Source organism: Anas platyrhynchos, chromosome 14 (genome assembly GCF_047663525.1).
Source record: "Anas platyrhynchos isolate ZD024472 breed Pekin duck chromosome 14, IASCAAS_PekinDuck_T2T, whole genome shotgun sequence".
NCBI classification, from domain to species: domain Eukaryota; kingdom Metazoa; phylum Chordata; class Aves; order Anseriformes; family Anatidae; genus Anas; species Anas platyrhynchos.
The window spans coordinates 1,222,729-1,241,580 of NC_092600.1; the positions used below are offsets into that span (position 1 = coordinate 1,222,729).

The 18,852-nt window shown below is 55.7% G+C and overlaps 1 protein-coding gene across 5 annotated transcripts in view; it reads right to left on the reverse strand.

Moving 5' to 3' along the window:
- Window positions 1-18,852, reverse strand: part of ARHGAP26 (Rho GTPase activating protein 26) — a 120,603-nt gene that overhangs the window by 34,551 nt on the left and 67,200 nt on the right. For all 5 annotated transcript variants that reach the window (XR_011803358.1, XM_072023306.1, XM_027468470.3 and 2 more), the window contains exon 18: window positions 5,205-5,364. Coding sequence is in view for 4 of the 5 variants with exons in the window: in XM_072023306.1 (XP_071879407.1) it covers window positions 5,205-5,364 (160 nt within the window). In the remaining variant the exon portion in view is untranslated. The remainder of the gene's footprint in view (window positions 1-5,204; window positions 5,365-18,852) is intronic.

Genomic DNA, 18,852 nt, shown 5'->3' on the forward strand with positions numbered 1-18,852 from the left:
AGGACACAGTAGGACCCGGTAGGACACAGCAGGACCACCACACCACCTCTCTGCTGCCCTGGGAGGGCAGGGCTTGGAGCGATGCCGCTCGGTGCCAGTGGCACGGCGCTGCCTCCCGGTGAAGCAGGAGTGCCCCAGTTTCTCCGGGATGCTTTCCAGCCCCAGACCTCCCACTGCTCCATGCCCACCCTCCCGCCTCACCTCAGAGGGGGCAGGCTGGGGGCTGGCAGGGCAGGGAGGGCAGCCCCACTGCAGCCCCCCAGCACCACCAGGCCAGGAGGCGCAGCAGAGGCAGGGCTGTGCCAAGCGGCCCCTTGGCCACCTCGGGTGGTACGCAGCACCCCGGCTGCATTTAACTGCTCACGACAGGGGAAAGCCAGTCAATAGCTCCATTTTAAAAAGCACCAGCATTTATTCTGAAGGTCCACAGAGGGAGGAGTCTGAGGGCTCAGGGAGCCGTAAGATAAATAGTTCGTTCTCGAAGTGACTTGGCCAGCGCTATGCGCCCGGAAACTGCGCCGGCCTCCTCGGCAGCGAAGGAAACCCCCCCCGCCAGCCTCAAAAACTCCCGCTCCACTTCCCCCAGCCCAGGCATCGCTCGCATAAAAACTTCACTCTTCTTCACCAGAAAGTTTGTCAGGTTTGTTTCAGTCTCTAATTTAACGAGACTCAGCGAGACGTGTTCCTCGCTGTGCATACCCGCGTTATAACTCTCCCGTCCCAGAGTCCAATTAACGGAGAGAGCGAGACAGCTTAACGGTCAGACGGGGAGAGGAGCAGCCAGGATTCATAAATTACATTTACAGCCCTTGTGCTCGCTCTGTCTGATGCAAGCGGTAACTTCGCTGCTCCACAGCCACAGAAGGGCCAGGCACCGGCAGCACCCCGAGCACCGGGAGCGGGAGGCTTTGGGAGCAGCCCCCACCCCTGAACGAAACCATCCGAGTGCTGTTAAACCCTGTGCTCCGCGGCTGCTCCAGAGGATGAGGAATCTGCCCGCTGACCTCATTATCTGGAGCTGGTTATATAAGCGATGGCTTCACAGTGCTGACGACTGCTCCCGAGGAAGCGGTCCCCAGGCACGCACGGGGTCAGCGCTCTGAGGAGAACTTTGGTGCTGGGCACCCGTTACCCTGATCTCTGTGAGATGGAGAAGTGCCGTGCCCCGTTATCACGAAGAAGCCAAAAAAGGGGCAGGTTGGGTTTCCTTCCCAGGTCAGAGGAGCACGATACCAGAGCACACAGACGCAGCCCCTGCTCCGCCGGTGGCACCGACTCGCCCCAGGAGCTGGCAGAGCCAGGAGCTGCTGCGGCGCTCCAAATGGACGTGGGACAAACTTCATTCGAGGGCAACTAAACTGCTGCCAACAGCACTGCTAAAAACTGTTGCTAATTAGAGAAAGAATAAAATAAAGATGAGGTGCTGAGGGCTTTGACTTCGGCATTAATTCTTACCACCGAGTAAGGCTGGCGTTTGGGTCCGTGCAAGTCCCTGCAAGGGCTGGTCTCTCATTTGTCATCACTACCGTGTGCAGAAACAATTCAGCTGGTGAAGCTTTTGTCTGAGGGAACGTCGTCAAGACAGTGTATTGATGTCTTAATTTTGTAACACTTCAGAACAATGGCCTTTTCCGGAGAGCTACACAAATAAAGGCTTTGGAAAATAAAGTGGATGGACAGCCACAATTTTCAGAAAATTAAACGCCACCAGATGTAATAATATTTCAGTATTGCTTTCTGCTAACATTTAATTTTTAAGTCAATTTATTGTCGATTTTTTAGAAATATGGTGTTAAATAGCACTCTCTTGAGTAACTAATAACACACAGCATCCTGATTTTTTTAGAGGATACCCTCTTGGTTTGCTCGTCATGGCGACATCCGGAGCCATAGGAGAAAAATCATTTTATCCATTTAAAAATATACAACGGGTGTGTATTTTATATCACATCACGCCAACGTACTGCATCCACAAGCACACACAGCAAAGGCTGACAACCGCTAACGGAGGCATCTCGCTAAGGATCGACTCCAGGCTTTGTCCATTCGCTGGGAGGTGCTGGGCAGGCGAGCACCGGGCACGTTTGCTCCAGCTCAGCTTTTCCAGGGTTCCTGTTTGCTCTCTTGTAGCATCTGGCATGCAAATGGTGCGGCCGCTAGGATATTTTGTCCCCCCGTTCCCCAAGCCCTGTCTCTACACCACCCCAATGCTGCTCCACACCTCCAGAAGCTCTGGTGTCAGTACAGCCCCTGGGAAATAACCCAAAGTGCAAGAGTTCCCCCTGACAGCTGCAATTACAAAGATAAACGCGAGGCCTGCGATAACTTCATGCAGAGACCTTCTCAAGGAGAACACGCCCGAGAAGCCCTACAAACAGCCTGGCTTTATTGGTGCTATTGCGAGTACAACCACCCGTTTGGATCCAAGACCTGGAAACCTGTAAAATCCCCAGGAACGATTCAACTTTCTGGCTTGCACACAGAGCTTAATGGCCTGTGTCGGAGGCTCTGGCAACGCGGAGCAAGCCGTAATTTCCCAGCCGTTCCGGGAAGCCTCACAAAGCCCCCGTTCTGCTGATTACCATTCCAAACTGCGCCTTGCTCCCGACACGCACCCAGACACCAGCCGGGGGCACGCTGTGGGCAGCACCAGCTCTGGGTAACAGCACGGACACGGCACCGTCACTGCGTGTCCTGCACCACCTGCCCCTGCCCCTCTGTGCCCTTGGGGTGGGTGCTGTGCCCCACGGGTAACCCCAGGGGGCTACTGCAATGCCCGGCAGTGAGCAGAGCAGGGTGACTGCCCCCCGACACCTTCCCCACGGCTCCAGCGATGGGCTAAGCCTGCTGGAGGGACTGTAAACAAGCTGCCAGCAGTTACTCAGACCAAGCAATGTCATCACCAAGCTTGTTGTTTTTTTTCTTCTCTTTTTTTTTGGTTACACAATGACGACAGTAATTTTAACAGGAGAGGCATCCCACTTACCTGAGGGAAATATAATGTAATACCAGACAGTTGCTGATTGCCAGGAACCATTCAAATCAATTACATTTTCCCTGCGAATGCACTTAATCATAAACAGTGTCTGTGAGTCACCAGCGTAAAACAATATAAAGCACCAGCAGCACCGGCACAGAGGACTTGCATATTGCTAATCACCTACAGCAGCTCCCGGGGGGAAACTTCAGCGAGTTCCAATCAATTCAAATTAAGGAATACACTGAAACGAAGCAGTCCTAAAGAGGGAGCCGAACCAGCACCGATGCTGAATTTAAAACAGATTTTCCTCCCAGTAGTTGCCTCTTGCTGTCTCCCTTCTTCTTGGGATCATTTCCCAAGAGCCCCTCGAGAAATGAGGGCAGGGGTCCACAGACATTGTGTGTGCAGCATCCTGGTGCCAAGGGGTGCCCGTGCCGCTGTGGGCAGCGAGGGCACCATCCTGCACCACCAGCATCCGCTGCACAGGAGCAGCCGGGGTGCACGCACTGCACTCACCCCCCCGCAGCTCAGCGGGGAGGGAAGCACGGAACCGAGCCGCAGCTTCCCCCTCCCGCTGGGGCCGTAAATTATTCCCAAGGCAGGGTGATCATGGCAGCGCTCGGGAGCCCTGCGCCACCAGGTGTAATTCTGCTGGGGAGCGGAGATGAGCACTGCAGCCCACACAGACACGAGCACTGCAGAAATCTGTCATCGATTCCTGCAGGTGCCAACTGATGGCAGGAGCCTCGGTTCAGGAGGCTCGGTTCAGGCAGAAGGATCTGTGTGTGACCACCTGCTCCTCTAGGGACCCCCAGAGCTCAGCGGGGCCACAAGCAGGATGCTGGGGATGCAGCCAACGAGCCCGTCACCACCAAGCGCCAGGCACAGCGGCGAGGTTCCCCTGGGCCACTGCAGGGCCACCATGGAAGGACAGAGAAACAGCCACCGAGGGCCAACATGAGGCTTTGTGCCGGGTTTGTGCCTTGCCCACAACCCCAGGTTCGTTGCAGCTGCTCGCACGCCCCTCTGCGTGGCAGCTCCTAATTAAGCAATCACCGCCACTGCCCCCCACGCAGAGGAGAAGAAAATAGCTCCTCCGTGCTAAATAAATACCATGGTGCTTATCTGCCCAGGGAGGCAGCTTCTCTGAGGACACACAAAGCACGGTGTCCCCATCCATCCCCGCTGGTCATGCATTTGCTGCCCCTCGGCAGACCACGCACCCCACCGACACCCACACGGCACATGCCGGGGACTCAGCCTCGCACCTTCGGTGTGAAATTGGGGGCCAAACGTCTCCAGAGCGAGCCCAGAGCCCTGGGTACCTCGCAGCACCCAGCACCACCTCCTGCATCCTGCAGCTTCCCAGCCCATGCTGCTCTCCCCCCACGGGCACCCAGCGGCACCGCGCAGGGAGGTGTGGCACGGCGTCCCTTTGGCCGGGGCACCTGCAGGAACGCGGTGTTTGTGGTGATGCACCTCACTGCCTCCAGGCAGCCCGGCGTGCCTCTCCCCACCAGCCCACGTACACGCAGGCACGCTGCACGCAACCTGCAAGCAGTGCTCGGGTTCACAGCGTCGGCAATCAGAAGCCCCAGGCTGGAGCTGCAGTGCTGCCTGGCAGCGGTGCCCCCGCTCCCCTTGGCGAGTCGCACTCCATTTTTCAGCCAGAACGCACAGCTCTGTACCAGCTCCAACCCAAAGCAGACCAAAGATGATAAGAAGAGAGCTGTTTGAGTTTAGAAGAAAATGGATTCTTTTAGAGCTGCCATTTGCTGAATCACACAGCCTTCCACGGGCAGTCAGCAGGCTGAGGCTGAGCACCACGCTGAGGGTGGCCAGCTCCCTGGGGGGGACAGCGAGCTCCCCGAGGGACAGCCAGCGCCCCAGGGGGACATCCAGCTCCCCGGGGAGGCATGGGAGCCCCCAGCTGCAGCACAGCCCGCTGTGGCACTCGGCTCCACTGACAGACCCCAGCAACAGGTGGGAGCATCCCTGCAACCACAGCCACAACCGCATCGCAACGCAGGGAGCGACCCCGCGGACAAAGCCAGGACTTGAACAAACACAGATTTAGTCAGAAAAGCAGGAACCAAGCCTAGCCCTTCGTGGCTGCCGGCCACGGAGAGCAAGGAGGGCCCCGGGAAAGTGGGCTGCAGCTTGCGGAGAGACGGATTTGTTTTAAGAAATGAACTGCGCTGAAGGAAGCACGTAAAGCCGTTACCTTCTCATGGTTTTCTATGAGAATTTCAATCACAATGTTCTGAAACTTGATGTCCATAATGGCAGCGACTGTTTCCTCTTGGGGTCGAAGCAGAGTTGGCCCAAACACCACACCCAGATTAGCAACAGTCATCAGGTTCTGCTTGTGGTTATTTGCAACTCTGCAAAACAAAAGCAATGCAAGAAGTGGGTGATAGGAATAATCAGAATGGAAACCCCCTCCCCGCCTCATGGCTGGCACCAACCTTACGGTTCTGTTTGCGTTTCTGACACTCCTGGTGAGCTCCTTGAAGGCTCAGCCATGTGGAAAAGTACAACGTTAACCATTGTGTTACTGGAGGCCCCGCAGCCTCAGGAATTGACTAATCCCATAAAACCCCAACGCTGCCCTGGCCACCGAGTCTCATGTTGCAAACCACTCCCAGGAAAACATCTTGAATCATTAATGCTTGAAACCCTTCTAAAAACAAATTGTTGGACCTCTGACACACGCTGCTCTCCAGCTGAACGAGTGACCTAATATGTTCCAAAATCCAATTCCTTCTCACCCATTTCAGCGTTCGCCTTCCCCAGAGGTCAGCCCGAGCGGAGCAGGCTGCGGAGCGGAGACCTCGCGTCACCAGCGGGCGCGCGCCCGTCCCCGCCCCAGCCAGGAATCCACCGGCCGGGGACCTGCGGACACCGGAGCCTTCCTCCCCATCATCCCTATTTTTATGTCAGCGAGGATCGCGGCCCGTGGGAGCGGAGCAGCTCAGCAAAACGAAGCAGCTCACACAGGACCCAGCACCCTGCTGATGGGCGTTTTGGGGGGTCCCCAGGAGCAGCTCTTGGCGCTGCGAAGCATCAGCAGCACGGCTCAGCCCCTGAGAGCACTGGCTGCCTGCGAGATGCTGCGGGGAGCAAACCCCACGGCGAGCAGCGGGGAGCCCAGGTGCACGGCTGCCCTTCGGCAGGACCCCGACCCCCTCGCCTGGCACCGCGGGCCCTGGCTGAGCCGTGCGCCCGAGCCTTGCCGCGCTGCGCCGCGTCACGCACCGCCACGTGCGAGTGAGTGACACAAGGAGGACTTGCGGTGGGAGCCCTGCAGCCCTATCTTCGCAAGCCTTTTTTGTGGTTTTCTCCTGACCTCTTCAACCAGGAAACTCGGTGACTTCAGGCTGTGCTGACACACAGCCTCAGCTGACACGTTTCTGTGAGCGCCTTTCCCCCATAGTCTTTCCGTCCCGTTTTCCCTGGAAACATGCACTAGGCGAGCACATCGTGAGCCTGAGGTTCTCAGATCTTGCTGGATCATCCCAGGATGTTACTGCCATGAGCCTTTATTACTGATCGCAGAGCCAAGACGATAGCGCTCGTTTGTGTGCGGGTGTAGCTTATTTCGGCACAGCGTAAACTAGGGCTGACTTAAAATCGGCTTTCCTCCTTTTCCATCCAAGTCTCACTTGAGTCAGTGAAGAACTCTTCATTCCTCACCCCCAAACAAGGCTCCTCGGGCCGTAGAAGAGGATCTTGTCACCTAGGGGTGCTCAGGGTCACCAGAGCTGCCCCAGCTCCAGCCCTGTTTGTGCCAGTGCGTGCTACATCCCTGGAGACCCCGCAGAGGCGTCACCTCCACCAGCACACCGAGCACCTCCTGCGCTGGGCTTACAACCTTCAAAGGTGCAGAAGCCCCAGTGAAGGTCCCCGGGGTGTGTTGTAGGACCTCCCTCTTACCCGTAACCTCCCCCAGTGTCAGGAAGCCCTGAATATTTTATCACCAGTGTCTGAGAAATCTCCTCTGTCAGTAAACCACGGCGCTGCGGGGATGGGCTGCCCCGGCGGGAGGCTCCAGTTACCCACGTGCTGCTCTTCCCATCGCCGCTCGGTGAGCGAGGGAACGCCAAAGCAGGCACACAGCGCTCACACCACCTCCCCTCGGCGACAGACCCAGCAGAATGGAAGCAAATCTGCCTTAGGACGTCACAACCTTGGGGAGCAGAGAGAAAGGCAGAAGTCTAACAGGAAAAAAAAAATACTTAGGAAAAAACCTGCTTACTTACAGGAAAAAAACACCTACTTGCAGAGGGATGCAATTTTCTTTCCCTAGTGTCATTTCCCCAAGAGAAGCGCCTACCTCAGCAGTGCCCCGCTCGGGCCCTCGTGTCCCCCCAGCCACGTCCCCAGGGACCCTCACTCCCTGCCCCGCACCGGGGGCACCCCAGCCCCATGGGGCACCCCACAGGAGCCGACCCTCCACTCGCAGGAATGAGCCCTCCGCACACCGCATCCCCTGCGCCGTGTCACGCAGCTCCAGCTCCACGTCTGAACACAACACCAGCGGCGGGCTACAGGTCGCAGCGCCGTGGAGATAAATCGAAGCAACGTTTCCAAGCCTGCTCCCCGCCTCCGTAACGAGACATTTACCAGCACCGATGAAATATTTACACTGCAGCAGTATCACACTTCCACATGCTCCCGTTTGGATTTTGAAAAAATGCAGCTGAAACCGAAATAGTTTTGAAAGTCCTAATAAAATAATAATTCTAATGATCTTCTGTGGTTGCTAAAACAATGTTCATTTATAAAAAAAACACAACTGAATTGATCCAAGCCTTACAAAATTAGGTTCCTTCATTTCTCATTACCGTTATCACGTAATACATCACTCTAATAAATTGCTTTGTCATTGACTTATTACCAGGAGGCAGCTGTACACGGTCCTGTTAATTATTACAGACTAAAGCATTAATGGCTTCCCAGCGAGGGCAGGGTCCCGCTGCCCCCGCAGCAGACCTGGCTCTGCCCCAGCCCCCAGGAAGCCCCCCCGGTACCAGTGCCAGCCCTCGGCCCCGTGCCCCCGCCGGCACCACGCTCTCCTCTTTGCCACGGAGCTTTGACTCCGCAAAGGGTGAACGACATTTTGCAGCTGCCCGGGTCTCGGTCCCTTCTGGAATAAATCAGGGTGGCACATGAATTTCTGCACTGTACCACGGGTACTTTTCCACTAGTAACCTTTATAGTGCTTGGTTACTAAAGCTATGCTACAAAACATGATTCACCTTTCACATCCTTCAAATTCCACATCCATTATCCACATGATGATTTACTATAAATTATACCTCTCCATCATCCTTTGTACTAGCAAATAATGCCCCAGTTTCTAAAGACGGGGTGTTCTCAGCCCAAAGTGTCCCTAATGCTGGTGCTTTTCACAGATGCTTTTCTGCAGGCATCGTTAGTTCCATTCCGGAGCTGCCCTTCAGAAGGTTTCCAAGTATTTCCTGTATTTTCCTTTTAACCTGCTGCTTCTTCCTGGCCCTCAGTGCACTCTGAAATCAATTGCACTAACAGCAATTTAGATGGGTGCGCTTTCAGTTCTCTCGCCCTCCACGCTTTGCAGAAGTCCCCTCCAGCGCAGATGGGAGGTGGGAACCCAGAACAACCTCTCGAGCAGCGCTCGGTGCTTGCAGCGCGCCGCGATATCGACTGGCTGCTGGGCATTGGGTTTGGGGCTGCTTCCCCTCCTCTCAGCACACGATGCCACTGCAAGCACCCAGCACCCGCAGCTGGACCGGGAGCTGTGGGCTCACACCGCTGCTGCAGCCCCCAGGCCGGTCACTTCGCATTCACTTGCAGAAAAACAGCGGAGAGGGGAGCAGAGTAAATCCATGTTGTGTGCTAAATTAGATTATGCCTGGGTTGCTTGGATACTGTATAATCACCAGCATGACCAAACATAATTTAATACAGAGTAATTGGTAGTCAGGCTTCAGTGCAGAGAAAGCTTACAGGAACAGTAAATATTTCTGTGCTGCACCGGCTGGAAGCCAGCAGCAGGTAGCAGGGGACGAGCGCAGCGCGGCACAGCGAGCGGTAGGGGACGCCGTCCTCGCCCTCTTTGCTTTCACAGACGTCAACGATTTCAGTTCCTCCAGCCTGGCCAACACCTCCCATTTGCTCTCAGGGAAATCCAGTTCAAGGATTCATTTGCCACCCCAGCAACCCAAAGGAGCCCGTACTGCGGGGGCAGCCCCACGCACTGCAGCCAATGCCACGCACAGAGCGAGGTGACAAACAACGCTCCCACTTCACCTCCTGAGCCATCAACTGGCATCAGCGGTGCTGCCCAACGCTGCTGGACACATTTCGGCCAGGACACAAAATTACCTCCATCAGTGCTCAGCCTCGTGGGCACCAGCAGCACTGTCCTGGAGGGACGCCATGCCCCCGGACCTGGCACCGTTCGGCACAGAGCTGCTGCCCTCCGTGGCTGGAATTATTTTGGGCACGCATTTTATATAAAATGTATACACGCCTCAGCCAAAGAGTGTTATTATTAGTTCAAATATCTTCCCCGATTCAGAGAAAAATCTCTGAGAAAACAAACATCTGAAAGGGAACAAAGGCTAAGTCCTAAGTGTTTCTATTTCCATGCCTGGGACAAACCTTTGAAAACAAAGTGCTTGTTACGGCTGGCCTAGCGAGACCTTATAGGATGGAAAATAAAGCAGCGGGTTCGTATTGCTGCAGGACTAAATATATTTTGTCTCTGCCACCACCAGTGAAGCTAACACGAAAACCCAATCATGCAGAGGATTAGCCATCCGAAAATTATTTCGGCTGCTATAGGCAGTTTGTTACAAATTAAATGGGCGCGTTTGACGCTGGAGATGAATTAAAGACAAAAAGCCCAGAGGATATAGATAGCACACCGGGTGACAGCAGCACCTCTGGATTTAGCAGCAATTTGGGGGTGAGTAACTCAGTAACTGCACGAGCTGCACTAAACCGTGCAGGCGAGGCGCAGCCACGGCAGAAGCTGTTCCCACTGGGGCGACCTCGCAAGGAAAACGCTGCCTGGGCAGGTGTGGGGCTGAGGGGCTCGGGAGCGGTGAGGAGGCAGCAGGGGGTCCGCAGGCAGCTCCATTTCCATGCAGCCTCGCAGGCAGCGTCCCACCCACCGCGGCAGCCCCGTTTCCATCAGCCTGGTCGGGGTCGCGCACACTCCCGGACAGACGGCAGGGCTGCTACAGGCTGCAGTCAGCAGCATTTATCAGATAAGATCTAATGAGTTCTGGGAAACGTTCCTGGGTGCATTTGAGTCCTCCCTGCGCATTACCGAGCTTAATTGGGCTGCTGCTGATGAGCGTGTAGGTGTAGGGGCGAGGGGCCGGGCCGGCTGCCACGCCAGCGCCCGGATCCGGGGAGCAGCAGCGCAGGAACCCGCACGGGTGCCGTGCTACGGCACAACAGCTGAGAGCTGCTGTGTGCAGCCACCTCACGGTGCCAGGGCAAGGGATATCGAGGGCACCACCACTCTGTGCTGAGGGCATCCAAAACCAGGGAAGCCCTAATGGGGAGTTTTGTCAAAAGCAAACTTGGGAAAGAAACAGCTTGAGTTTGGATACTGCGATAACTGCAATAACCCTGGAAGGGTTTTCAAGTTACTGAAAGGTGTTTTAAAAATCAATGCTCCCCTCCTGCAATATCAGAAACAGAGGAGATGAGAAAAAGAAGCTCTTCAACAAGTACCAGCGCAAACACCAACGCCACCCATAGCTCACCGTAAGAGAACTGGAAGAGCCAAGCACCGCGGAGGCACACGTGGAGAACCACCGAGCGCCACCGGCTACGCTTCAGCTTCCCAGCCAGAGCGCACATACACAGAAAGGATATGTTTGCAAACTGCATAACTGCGATTTATCCTGTCATGTTCATTAAGGCCTGGATGTGCCTGGGCTCTTCTGGGCCGCTCTTGGATGAGGGAAGCCCTACGAGGGCCGGTGGATTTTTGAGGCGCTGGACGGGCGTGCTGGGTGCCCGCTCTGCTGCCACGCGGTGCCTGCACGTCCCCAGCAGGCAGCAGCAGGGCCTGGGGCAGGGGCACGGCCCCGCAGTGCAGCCCCAGCTCCCTGCAGGCTGACGAGCCGCACGGCATCACAACTTGCACAGCGCTGCCGCGCGAGTGAAGTGCGGACAGCCAAGTCCTGAGGAATGCAAATGGAGGCCAGCAGATCCAAAAGGAGGACAGATCACCAGGGAAATACAAAACCTCCCAGCAAAGACGAGGAGGAACTTTCTGAAAGCAGTTGACAAAGCACTCCAGTACAATGCTGAGAATTAAGAAGGGTTTTCAGCAAGCATCCTCACGGCTCTCAGGTTTCCCCGCTCAGCTAGGACGGGACGTGTGCCTGCACGGGCTCTGTGGGATCTGACTTGCTCCAACAAGACTCCCTTTCTCTCCCGGGTGAATCTGGCCACAGCTGGATGCCTGGGTTCACTCCCAGGGAAAACAAAAAAAACGCTCCTATCACACTGAACAGATGCACAGGCCAAATGTTAAATTCAGTATCGGTGAGCCTAATCAGTGTGAATACCATACATGCTGCGACTTGCAAGTAAAACTCTGGTGGTGCTGCAACGCTCCTCCGATTCAGGCTTCCCAAACCAAGCAGCCTCGATCCCTGCAGTAAAAACTCCCCCCCAAAGGCACACAGCCCCTGTGCTCCCCCCACAAACATCACGTTTGGGGAAGAGATGGCACCAGGTGAGCGCAGTTCCCACACCCCCACCCTGACCCCAAAGCCTCTCGCTTCTTCCCATAATTTTGTGTGCACGCACAGCCCCCATTTAGAACTGCAGTCAGTTCTGCTCAGTGACCTCGTTAGGATAATAGCAGCTATTTTACCCATTAGGGACAAGCACCACGGCAGGGTTTTGGCCAGCTCTACGGCCCCACGAGAACTGTGCTGTGCTCCCGTGCCCCCAGCGCTGCCACCTCTGCGGGCACAGGGGCAAGTTTTTGGCTGAGAACAGGAATCGTTGAAGCACAGAATATCCTGAGTTGGAAGGGACCCACAACGAGCATGGAGTCATCACAGGCGGTGCAATAAAGCACCGAAAGAGAAAGAAAATGTTAAAAAAAAAAAAGTGCAAGTGCCTCAGCCACAGCGAAGAGGAACAGAGTGTGGTTATACCTTCTTTCTTCCACCTGAGGAGTACTTTGGAGCACTTTCTCTTCACAAACACACGATTAGCACCGTTCCCCAAAAACATTTAAACAGTCCATATGGAAGTGGAATACAGAAATCTACAGCTTTGTAAAATAAATTAAAATCATGGTTAAAACCAGCACATAAAGTGCTGAAAAAGCCATCAGGATTTTGTGCACCCTGCCACGCACACATGTGGGCATACCCACGCGCCCCCCACAGCCCTTCCCCTTGTCAGGGCAGCAGCTGACCATCAAACTGCGACACCCTTCCACGGGATTGCATTCGAAGGGCACAATAGCTATAGAGTTTAATAAACCAGCCTGCAAATCCCCTGCCCCAATGCGGGGTGCCCGTGCAGGCGATGCAGTGGCGCACCTTACACCCCCCGCAGCGGGGTGAGGCAGACCAAGGGAGCGGGGTGAGGAAACGCGCTGCCAGCAGGCTCTGTGCTGCGGGCACGGGTGTGCACAAACAGCCTGGGGACAGCACAAGCAGCTCCCTCAGCTCACTCCTGGTGAGCCGGGCATCACCCAGAGTGCCAGAGAATCTCCAGTGCAAACCAGCTGCTTTGCCCGTGTGTGCTCCCCCATTGCCCCTGTTATTCTACACGAAATTTGTGGTTGCAGTTGTGGTTGATTTGCCGCCTCGCAGCTCGTCACTCGGTCCTGTGTCTGTTCCCCAGAAAGGGCCACCCAGAGAAACCCACCACAACGCCCCAGTGCCCCTGAGTCTGTGGGAGGCAGAGACAGCTACGGACTGGAAACCTTCTGCTCACTCTAGATTCAGCCCGTTCCCGTGCACAGTTTCAGTTTCACTGCGATAAACAATAAAAAAGAACCCAGAAAATTATGTGCTAGCAATGACATGTGCCCCGCAGCACGGAGCTCTAGCCTGACCTCACCAGCAGGGTGCCCGCGGGGCGGTGTGGGCGCAGGGATGTGCGGCCGAGCCTGCAGCACCCACGGGACTGCTGCGGAGCACCCTGGCCGGCCCCACTCTCATTTAGGGCACCCTTATCGCGTCCGGAGGGGTGAGTCTGTGTGCGATGGAGATACAAGACTTGCAAAGGACCTGATAAGAGAGATGCTGCAGCCTCCGATGTGTTCCTCTGCGCTATGAACCGGGGATCCTTCAGAAGCAACGTCGAGCAAAAGCAACTAGAAGGCGAGCAGCTGATCTCATCACAATCTGGTCTTAGGAGGTGAAGAGTTCATTTGCAGAAGCAGAAAAAAACCTTCTGCTAATTTACACATTACAGGAAGCCAAGCACAAGAAGCACAGAGAACACCTACGTGTTTGTTTTTTTTTTTTCTTTTTTAATTCTGCAGAACCTCCTATTAAAAACAAAACCAGACCAGTACGGGGCTGACACAGCTGGTGAGGGCGGCTCGTGCCCAGGGCGCCTGCACGGCCGGTGCTGCAACCACTTCCCAGTCTTGTCTCCAGGAGCATCCTGCCTCTCACCCTACAGTGCCACCGAGCAGGAAGGCTCGGGTGGTAGGAAAGGATCCTCCTCACCTCAAGGCAGAGCAAATAGCAGAGAGCCGGGATTTGGGGCCCCATCACTGCGCCGGCTGCAAGGCACGAGGGCAGCCCAGCGTCGCACCCGCTAGCCAGCCGCAGCGTGAGGAAGGTGCCCATCTCCGGCCACATTACCAATTATCCGGCGGGTTGCTGTGCAGCAACAGAAAAAAATGGACCCGTGCCATTTGCAGACAGATGCAAGACCATATAAGAGAATGCCTGCAAGTGCTGGAGAGGTTTGAACATCCACTGACCTCGTTTAAGTGCTTCCTCTTCCTTTACATGGCCTCAACATACAAAGGGTTTCTGCGGGAGGCAGGAAAAGCACAGAGGGAGACTCCCCCGTGTCTGAAAGGCCCCGTTGTGCTACACGGACTGCGTTTGTTTGGTTTTGAGAGCGATGCCTCCACTTCCATCAAGCATTGCTGCACACGCACAGCCCCATGGGTCTGACCGCGCCGTGCGGAGGAGCTGTGGTAGCAGGATTGCTGCTCTCCCTCCTCCCACTCCCCGCCGCAATCTGGTGGCCGTTTCGGCGATGCCCAGGTTTGGTTTACTTGAGCAGAGTTGACCTTAGTGGGAGTTGAACAGCAAATGCACAAAGATTTCAGCCTTTGGCTCCGAAGCTACATTCCAGTCTAGATCTGCAGCTCGAGTTTGCCGCATTTCCACGGCACGTCCGCTGCCTTCACTGCCCCGCGTTACACCAGGGCTCGTACCTAGCAGGAGCACTTCTGGAGCTTCCCCCAAAATCCATCTTGCTCAGGAAACAAAACCCCTAACAAACTGTGTTAAAGGTATCATTTCTTCAGGAACCTAATACAAAAACTAAGAAAACAAGGGAGGCTGAAACATTACGACAAAAACATGCAGATTTCATTAATGCTTAAAATGCGTGTGAGCCTGGAGGAGCCCGAGAGCCAGCAGAGCCCCCGCCGGAGGCACTGTGAGGGGAATACGGCCCTCTGCGGCCTTTGTCTTCCCATCGAGCTACAGGTGGTTCCAGTTAAAAGCTGTAATTAAATTAGCCATGCAACATGGTTGCGCTAAGATTTCAAACTAATCTGCAGAGCAATCTCTCCACCGCTGCCTGCGTCCAACACTAAAAATACCCCAGAGTTACACAAACCCACATCTGATGGAAGAGGACGACCCGGAGGATTTCCCACTGCTCCCGGGATGTGCGAGCGAGGAGCGGGTCCCGCGGGCTCCCTGCACCCACCGCTGCCCCGCTGCCCATGGCCTCGCCTTCCCAGTCCCCCTCTCCCCTGCCTTTTGCAGGGAGCCAGCTGAAGTCCTGCTGGTTTGGGTTGGGTTTGCTCCCCTCTAAGGAAAATAAAACAAACCCAACAACAGACGACTGGCTATACTTGCTAATAATGTCAAAGCACTACAACAAAAAGGATTTTTATCGATCTTCATGGGCTTGGCTCCAATTAGGAAGAGGACAATTTAAAAGAGTTGCTCAGAGCTGTAGTTCCAAAACCAGGAAAGAGAAATACAAACCGTGCCTGTGTGGGCCAGGAGCACAGGCCAGGATCAGCGGGCAGCCGAGGTTGGCGCAGACCCCAGGGGTCGTCTGCCCCAGCCCCCAGCCCCAGCACAATGCCCTGAGCAGGCTGTGCGGGACCGTGCCCAGCTGGGTTTGAGCATCTCCCCTGATGGAGACCCCACTGCCTCTCTGGAGGCTCTCGCAGCGCCTGGCCTCCCTCCGGACGGAAAGGCTTTTTTCGTACGTTCAGATGGAATTTCCCACGTTTCAGCTTGCGCCCGCTGCCTTGGCTCCCGTACCACATTCATGAGCTCCTGGCGCTCTTGCCAAGTATGTTGCTGCTTTGCTTTTTTTTTTTTTTTTTTTTTTTTTTTTTTTTTATCGTGATCAGTCTAAATTTTCCTTCTTCCTTTCTGTGTGCTGGTTCACACCTTTCGCCATGCCCACCAGGGTACGCAGAGGCAATGCACGCCCCTCCACCAGTACGCACCCCTTGCCCAATGCAAGCAGCAGACGACGGTCCTGGTGCCACTGTGGCTGGTATGAAGCTCCAGGGCTCGCTCTCTTCGGCACCTCATCTCAGCCTCTCCCTTGAATCGCCAGCACTGGCCACAGGCGAGGCAGCGAGCTGCTTCGGTTGGGACCCGGGTTATCCCCAAAGGGCAGCGCTTGGCCCAGCCCGGGGCACTGCACGGCGCTCTGGAGCTCATCCCGGCACAAGAGCAAACACAGAAGTTAAACAGAAACAGGCTGGTGGCAAAGAAAGTGCACTGGGCCCATCCTTATTGCAGTGGTGTGACAGAACTTGTGCCTGTTTGTGACCCGTGACGAAACACTCGTGCAGAAGTGCCTGATGTGAAATGGTCCCGGGGCAGGAGGCCCAGCAGCACCAGCAGGAATGGCTCCAGCTCCAGCTCGGCACTGGTGAGCAGCACCCCTGTGCCAGCGCCCCAGGCACCGGGACCCGACGCTTCAAACCAAGGCACAAAGCAAAGGGACAGAACAGGAACAGGAACAGGAAAGGGGAAAAAGGCAAAACCAGGACAGACGGGTCTCAGGCAGGATGCTCCCAATTTCTGCAAGGGAGAACATGCACATGGGGAGCCACCTTGCAGGTGACCTTCACAGCTTCCTTCACAAGAAGTCCTGCCTTCCGCAACCTACGCAAGTGCCCAAATCCCGTGGGCCACTCAAGTGCTCCAAGTCCTGCTGAGTTCCTAGCCGAGCGCTGGTGGGGTCATGAGGGGCTCGGGGCTGGAGGAGCCCAGGCACTGCCCCGGCTGTCGGCAAAGCCCCCATATAGTGCAGGGCCTGGGGGGTCCTGGCAGCACCACAGCGGGCTCGGGAGTGAGCGCGAGGCATCGACAGCACTTCCGAAGTGAGGAAGGGGGAGCAGCAGCGAGGGAGGAACGCTGCTTAGACTTTCCATGCAAGGTCAAGGGAGTTTGCTCGCTATTTTCTTTTGGCAGCCAAATCAGGCGAAGAACATATGAGAGAAGCGTATCTTAAAGGCCTCAGAGGCTAGTGGAAATTTCCAGAATGTCCTGGACAAGAATGACTTACTGGAAGTAATACATAAATCAAGCAAATGAATAGTTACCAGACAGCAGCATAAACAGCTGCCACGGGGATGAAATCAGACCTGCTGTGCCAAGAGGCGTCAGCCTCATCGCCTGCTGCACCTTCGGGGGGAAAACGGGGAAAACAACCAGAGGAAAAGCACATTTCTGCAGGAAGCAGCTGCCCCGGTGCAGCGCCGGGCGACCCAGAGGTTCCCGAGGCCGCCGGGCACCCAAAGCGCCGTGGGGAGCACCGTGCCCGCTGCCAGCGAGCCAGCCCCAGGGGATTCGCATGGGCAGCAGCCAAGGATTGGGCTGCTCTGGCGAACCAAACCAGACACCAGGCTCTGCCTCCAGGGGAGACCCTGGAGGATTTTTTCTCCCTCTCCTTTGCCAGCGATGTCGTGAGCCCCCTGTCCCACGCTCCTCTCCACGTCCAGCCCTGTGTGTCCTGCTGGTGGGGGCATCACTCGCTGGGTCGCTGGGGCTGCGACCGACAGCAGCCGCCCCGCAAGGCCGGTGGAAAGCATCCACGCTGATAAGTGGGAAATGATTTGTGCTAGAGATAGCAATCACTATCATGTTGGTTAAAACACGTAAAGTAGAAAACAACACCACAGCAGAAACAAGGGGAACTAGTCACTGCTGGCCAGGCCACAGCTGTGAATGATGAAAGATAATTAATTTTCACTAAATACACGTACACACATTTCTTCTGCAGCCTCCTTAATTGCTTTGACCTTTTGCCAGGAGAGGCACGGGTGCCCGGGGCAGAGGCAGCTCAGCCCCAGGGCCGGGGTACCAGGCGGAGCAGCGATGCACGCAGCGAGCCCAGCACTGAGGGGGCACCAGCACTGACGGACATGGCTCTGATCATTGCAGTCAGAGCACACGCCTCAGGTGTTGAGTTATGTCCATGCAAAAATATATATATATACCCAAATTCTTGAAAAATAATCGGTGTAAAACCCTCGTGCTCTGCACCCACAGAGCATCCACTCCTCCCGGAGAAGGCACGTGAGAGGAGGACAAGATGGCGGGGCCGCCGCCACGGGTCGCTGACAGGACGGGCACCTTCCCGCCACCCGCCTCAGCCCTCGGCGCGGCCGCCCCCAGGCTGTGCGACGCTTGAACTCGCTTTAATTATTTGGCAAGGGGAAAAATCGGTTTCATCAGAGCTGGCACAAGCCATCGATAAATGCGCATTCTGAAGCGAAGCACAGACGTTCCTGGAGATAGGTGCCGGACCAAGAGGAGATAGCTGCAGCACAACAGCTCCGAGCCGCGTGGAGTTGCTAGGTGACGGCTGGGGACGGCCTGCTGCAGCTCCACGGCCGCCCGGCGCCTCGCCTCCCTCCCTCCTCACCCAGAAAAGGTGACAAAACTCCCCCTTGGAGGCATGGAGAGAGCAGTCCCACGCCACATGGAGCCCAAGGGCCGGGGCTGTGGAGGGTACGCGCTGAACTCGGGCTCCTGCATGCCGAGAGGCTCTGGTCCTGCTCTGGCTGCTGCTGCACCCGGGAGAGAAATAAACACAGATTTCTAGCGTTTTAATTTGAATATTAATGGGGATTTTCCTCTGCTCAATAGCAGTACGTGGCTCTTCCACCTCAGTATCAGCACAGATCAAACCTAGCACCGCACGTCAGGCTGCAAAACAAAGAGAGCAGCCGGGGAAGCCGGGCCTGGACCTGCTCCCCCTGGGGCTGCTGCAGTGCAGCTCCCACACTGGCACCAGCACCGGCACCAGGGGGGCTCCTGCTCGCTGCCTCGCACGGGTGGTGGAGGTGTGTGAAAGCAGCTCAAACACGGCATTGAAACACAGAGGGGAAGCTTTGCTGCACCACGCACTTCCCCTAACATGTGTGCTCGCTCAGTGAACTCACGTGTTTCTTGGCATAAAGTGTTCATGCAGCTTTTTAAAACGTCTTTTTTCTTGTTTGTAAACTAGGGGCATCAAGAGTACTCTTCCCAGCCATCTCCTGCAAACACCAAAAGCTCCAAGAAGTGGCAGTGACTAAGCAGTAGTGGCTTGCAACCAAAACAGCAAGAATAAGGAAAAGACAGGTACTGGCTTTGCCTTTTAATTCTTTAAAAGAC